Below are 6,362 nucleotides of genomic sequence, written 5' to 3'. Positions count from 1 at the left end.
ATTTCTTTCACTTCATTATAGGTCGTTATAAAACACCGCAAGAGTCGCTTTCATTTCCTCTAGTCGGGATTTGAATTCGTCCATTTGTTTACTCTTTTCTGTTTCCACTAATATGATAGATTTCCCCTCTGTCCTTCGTTTCCCTTCCCGGTTTCTCTCCTTGCTTTTTCCCCTCTCTTGACTAACTAATAACTAATAATAATAGTCTTTAGGATAGCTTTGAATATATAATTCTGAATTCTTACTAGCACATATAAACGCAATGTTATAGCCTATGACTAAAGTAACTGTAACTCATTCAAACAGACATATTGAACTGTTGTACTGTAAGCCTGCCATTACTCTAACGCCTCCCCCAGCCGTCTTTTTTTTTCTCCATTTGAGCTCATGTTAATTCAGCTCTGTCCATTTACAACAGTGCTTATCTGTAACCTTACAAGTCAAGAAACAGGTTGCCTATTTTGTGCAGGCCTATAGAGAATAAACCTCGCCTCAGTTCACTTCCATTTTTAGGCTCGGGTCTGGCACTCCAGGCTTTAGGACATTATTAATCCTTTATAGCTCAGTGTTAATATTCACGTTTGTAGCTTTTTTCCCGCTGCAAGTAGCTGAAGTATAGTGAGCTACATCTGCAGCTGCAAGGCATAGGCCTAGGGCTGCTGAGGTGCTGTTACCCTCTGCATACCACAATTTATATCTTTTGAATACAAAAAAGATAGAGACATAACTGCCTCGTCCTCTCCTCCAAAATAACCCCCCCTCCTCCAAGACAAGCTCCCCAATTTTTCTCTTGTTTCGGTCCTCACCCAAACGCAACCATAAGGCTCCTACCGCATCCTCCTCCTTCCCCCTCCTTTCGCTCGAGTATATCCCGTTTTTTCGGTTTGGTTTGGTCCCGCAAATTTTCAAATATTTATTTCCTGTACATCAAGAGGAAAGGGGGTCCCCCTTTCATGGAATGCGGAAACATGGGTCTGTTCGACCGCGGAGTCCAGATGCTGCTGACCACGGTGGGAGCCTTCGCGGCCTTCAGCCTCATGACCATCGCGGTCGGCACGGACTACTGGCTGTACTCCCGCGGCGTCTGCAAGACCAAGTCCAGCAACGAGAACGAGACCAGCAAGAAGAACGAGGAGGTGATGACCCACTCGGGACTGTGGAGAACCTGCTGCTTGGAAGGTAAGGTTCTCCATGCTGCTGCTGCTGCATGCAAAAAAAAAACTTTCTCACTGCCCACATGATTTAATTTGGGGGTTTATACAGGAGCTCAGGAGCCCCAATACTACCGCAATCTTCACTGTTGTATTGTACACACAGAAAAATCTGAAAATGGTTCTTCGGAGTGATGCCATTTCTGGTTCCACAAAGAACCTTTGGATCTTTAAAGAACCATTTGTTTAAATTAGGCATGGAGTGGTATGGTTAATTTCCAAATTGATGCCATCACCCACCACCCAATAACTCAAACAAGGATTGAGAACCTTTTAATATTCCAAAGAACTATAATGAGGAACATGAAGAACCATCCACTAAATAAAGTGTTTCTTTAGTAGGTGATGGTTCTTCGTGGAACCACACAGCCTGTTAAAGAACCAGTTAAGAACCATTACTTATACTGTACTTTCCCCTACATGCCACTTCACCATACAGAGGCAGCTTAGCCCTTTGTTTCCCAACATGAAGTGTAGGGTTCGACTGATATGGGTGTTTGAAGGCCGATACCGATGCCAGTATACTTTCGTATCGAAGTTGCCGATAGCCAATATTTTGTGCGACCGTTGAATATCTGTCCGCTTTCACACTCCCAAATCCCCAGAATGACAAGGATTCGGTGTTTCGCCCGGGACTGTATCCTTGTCAGGGTGGAAAAGACCTCTCAGACAGCGTTTAGACCATCATGGGACACTAAAACTCTCCATTGAAATCCACAAACAGAATTCTTAGGTGGGTCAGCAGGGTGAGGCAGGTTTCACTGCAGGTTTTACAGACTGAAACCCCTGAAGCTGTTGAGTAAAATCCTCCCACACCACACTGGAATGGTTTCTCTGGTCAGACATCTGAAATAAAACAACAATAAAAACATATTCACTAGCTGCGGTCAGGGAAGAACCTGCATCATATCAGAGGTGGACGACATTGACCACTAGCCGATATCCAATTTCAAATAAATAGCCCAAAAAAAAAAACCCCTGGATATATCGGTCTAATCCTAATTAAGGGACGCTGTTAGAAATTCCAGGTTGATGCATCTAATTTAATACGGTATCACCTTGCTTGTCTGAAGGGCCTATGGGTGTCAAGTGGGTGTGGCAAAGTGTGGGACACCTGTCATGCCTTAGTCTATGTGAGTCCAAAATTTGACCTTGTAGTTTTTATCATTATAAACAAGAGTAAAGATCAAGATCAATCTGTTGGAAGTTGAATTAAAAAAAAAATCATGTCAGGGGGGATTGAGGACCGATGTTCCCTCTAATCTGATTAATATGAATAATATCTTGTCAGTCATCAGTCATTGATTCGTTAAAAGCGTTTGGAGGTTTTGGTGGCAAATATTAGATGAAGGGGCTTTGCATAGCTGAGGGTTTAGTGAACTCACGACCTGCAGATGATAACGTTTCATATGTGCGTTTATACATAGGAGCCGCTGCAGCTGTCATTGCCCTTTCTCTCTCTTTCCCAACATGAAGAGGCACTGCAGCACAGGGGCTGCTGGGAAATCAAGTCCCTCTGACAAGATGCCCCCCCCACACACACACACACACACACACACACACACACACGCACACACACACAAACACACACACACACACACACACACACTCCAATGGATCCATGTCAGTAGAGTATCACCTTGCCTGTCCGAAGGGCCCACTTTTGCTTGGGGCACCCTAAGAGTCCCCCCCCCCCCCCGCCCTACCTACACACACACACACACACACACACACACACACACACATAACAAGCACCATGAAAGTTCTGGGCCAACGTGGTAAAAGCACCCATCCTTGGATATTTATTTATTTTAGATGATACTTGCTTCCTCTCCAATGTTGTATTCTTTCCACTTCACATTTTATCTCAAATAGTAAAAAGTGACACTTCAGTTTTGATGGGGTGTTTATTTTCATAAGAAGATTTTATTATGGTATGACCCAAAACTAGTTATTGTCATTACAAGACATCCACAGTGGCAGAGAGGCAGCCATTTCTGTCAGCGGCTCCTGATCTGCCTGACAACTTTGATGATGGTGGAACTTAACGGTGCTTGTCATGTAACCTTTGACCTGGCTGCGCTCGGTGTATTCTGAGATGTCAAACAGCCTCACGTCCCGAGCGCAGGTTCGGGGCGACCTCCCGCGTCTGCCTCGTCAAACGGAGGCGGCTTGTTTCCTGTCATGCCCCGGCGGAGGCGTTGGGCGCTGACTTGGAGTGCGGCACTGTAACCTTGTGAGGGCGCAGAGCGTTACAAATCTGCTCATCTTCTTAGCTGTGAGATCCTGAAAGGCCGCGGTGTCTGGCTTCATGCTCCTCCGGCAGACTCAGGCTGCACCTTCTGCTTAAAGCTTAATAATTGAGAAAGATTTGAGGAAACAAGTCCAATTTAGGTATCACTCCATAAAAAGAATTGCTGAATTCCTGCATTGAGGTTACAGCACGTTGACAGCAACAGCATTAACAGTAATAACAATGATAATGATGTTTTCTTAGAGGTGTGCCGATGTGCGTTTCTGAAACTTTCTCTGAGTTACCGCTGTCCCGTCCAAGCAGTCCACCAACATCAGGCGGTTTGCTGATATTTGACCTGGACTGGACAGGTGACTTTGACCAGAGGCCAAATACAGCAGCTGCTTCGGATTTGTTTCAAGTTCAAGTTTCCCTCTGTCATTCCTGCAGCTATTAACTCTTCCCAGGTACAGGAACAGGAACAGGAACAGGGGCATCTTGCTTCTGCTCATGACACGCATCGACCGTGTTTGCATTTCATGAGCTTGACATGAGCAGTGGTGCTCCTGTTTCATGGCATCAGAGTTGGATATTTCACATGACAATCTTGAGACTTGGAGCATATTCTATTCCACTGGTGTGAAAGGCAAGAGAAGAGAAGTTGATGGTCACTGGTTCGAATCCCCGGACCAGCCGGGAAAGTCTGGGTGGGTAAAGTGAAAGTGATTGACAGATGTTACATCTACCTCCGATGTGCCCCTGAGCAAGGCACTGACACACTAACCGCTCCAGTATACCTGCTCAGTGGCCAGTAGCATAAAACTGTGGTTGTACTGGACAGTTTCCAGACTTGAGTGTGTGTAACTTTGTGAATGTGAAGCGGGTGTTGCTGGAAAGCCGCATGCATGCTCAGGCAACTTTCCCAGGATGAAATACAAAAATCTGATACAGTGCTGTTGTCAATAAGGTGTTCCAACAATTATTATATTAATGCACATAGGATTAATAACCACTGAAGTGTAATTGTGACAGTGACTGACCCTTATTCCTGCCAGGCCGTTATTTAATTGGCAAACAAAACGGCCCAGAGTCAAGACGAGATGAAAACATCACACTCTTGGCTCAAGGTGTTTTGCTGTTCAGAGCGCCACTATGTAGCTTTTGTATAGACACACAACAAGCCTCTTCCTTTGAATCCTGGATCAAAATGGCAGGAAATAAACCCAGATTTGTCATGTGTGATTCATGAATGATCCGAGGCCCAGAAGAGGCAAGGGAGTGGAAAAAGGGGCGCCACTGCATTTACTTACTGGGGTCAGATTCATTTAAATTCCAATTCAAATGACTTCCCGCTAGGGAAATTGGGTCTTAAAAAGCGAGTACATTTAATTATAGGTAGTTTGCACAATTTAAACCAAAATCGGAGATACTGAAAAATAGAAAAGTACAGAGCCGGATGCAGCTGGAGAGAGGCAGAGATAAGCACCCTGCTTGCTGGAAACCCAGGCTTGTTTCACCATAGACTCTCTACAGTCAGGAGGAGTGATATCAAGTTTAACATTTCAGATGTTAATTAGGCTACAGCATGCAGCTTAGCTCAATTAATTCAAAGTGCCGAGATGACTCGTATTCATCTTTCCCCTAGCTCTCCTTAACTGAAGTCTTATTGGTAATCAGGCAGCAACTAAGGCTGCAAATGGTTGAAGTACTCCCTCTGTCCTTATCGCAACAGAAAACACAGACCAGTTTGCTGTAACCCTGGCAGCGCAGGCCCACACATCCAGCTCACAAAGTGGACACAGGTGGGCGAGGGTTTCTGTTTGTGTAACCAGCTCCTGGAGAGGAGAACCTGTGAAAAAGCGAAAGGGGAATACCCACACAGGGTTCCTCAACACCCCAACCTCCGCCTCGCTTGCTCCTTGTCAGAGAAACACAATATATTCTCACTCCGGGGAAAGAACGGATTGTGTGTGTCTGTGTGTGTGTGTGTGTGTGGGGGGGGGTATAAACAAAACGTCTGCCTATTGTCCGTGTATTTTCCTACAGGTAAATCACAGCAGTGAGAAATCATGCATTTCTGCTTCTCTAGTTATGAAAATGAGTGTAGAGCTTTTTGCAGGCTTTGTAAAACACAGTACATCCCATATCAATTTAGTAGATTTACACTTGTCTTCACCCCTAGCCTGAGTTATAAGTCATGCTGAAAGCGACGTAGAATATGCACCTGCAAAAGCATGGGATTAATTTGTCGAATCCCACAGCTGCCTTTAGAACCACTTCATGTAAATGCTGCTGATTTTTTTTTTCTAGCACAGTCTTTGTATTTGCCTCAGTAGAAAACACAATACTCTGTGTGTCAATAATGTTCCCTGGGTGATTGCCAGCCAAACCCCAGCAAGTGCAATGGTTATAATGATGTAGAAAAGGTCAAATGGTCCAGTTCGGGATATATTACAGCGCTTCTGCCAAAAGCTCTCCCGGGACAGCTCACATGTCCCAGGACCTGAAGGGTTCTAATAACTCCACATTATGTTTATTGGAACCCTTTAGAAGACCTTTTTAACAGGAACGATATTGTTTTTTATTCAGCACAGTACTGAGCAGTTAGCCACTTCCCATCATGGCATCTCGAGGACCAGGACACAGACTGCTGTTGTCACGATACCAGAATTTTGAGTTCGATACCAATGCTATGTTATAATCTAAAAATATGATACTACTATACTGCTACTACTACTGTAGTTCCAGATGTGTTAGACTGTTTTCCACTGTCAAGAGTCAGTCTGTGGATTCCAATTCTGCTTCTTGGACACACACATTTTTCTTTATTTTTACTATTTTTCCACATTTTAGAATAATAGTAAAGACATCAAAACTATGAAATAACACAAATGGAATTGTGCAGTGACCAAAAAAGT

At 44.3% G+C, this 6,362-nt stretch overlaps 1 protein-coding gene across 1 annotated transcript in view; it reads left to right on the top strand.

Annotated features, from left to right (window-relative positions):
* The first annotated feature begins 953 nt into the window (after window positions 1–953).
* The window catches only part of cacng2a (calcium channel, voltage-dependent, gamma subunit 2a), a 53,720-nt gene continuing 48,311 nt past the window's right edge, over window positions 954–6,362 (top strand). Inside the window, exon 1 of the mRNA XM_071907602.1 lies at window positions 954–1,179. Within this exon, the coding sequence (XP_071763703.1) occupies window positions 954–1,179 (226 nt within the window). The remainder of the gene's footprint in view (window positions 1,180–6,362) is intronic.

Source organism: Centroberyx gerrardi, chromosome 7 (genome assembly GCF_048128805.1).
Source record: "Centroberyx gerrardi isolate f3 chromosome 7, fCenGer3.hap1.cur.20231027, whole genome shotgun sequence".
NCBI classification, from domain to species: domain Eukaryota; kingdom Metazoa; phylum Chordata; class Actinopteri; order Beryciformes; family Berycidae; genus Centroberyx; species Centroberyx gerrardi.
The sequence above is the reverse complement of the archived record's forward strand: the minus strand, read 5'-3'. Positions and strand labels throughout refer to the sequence as shown.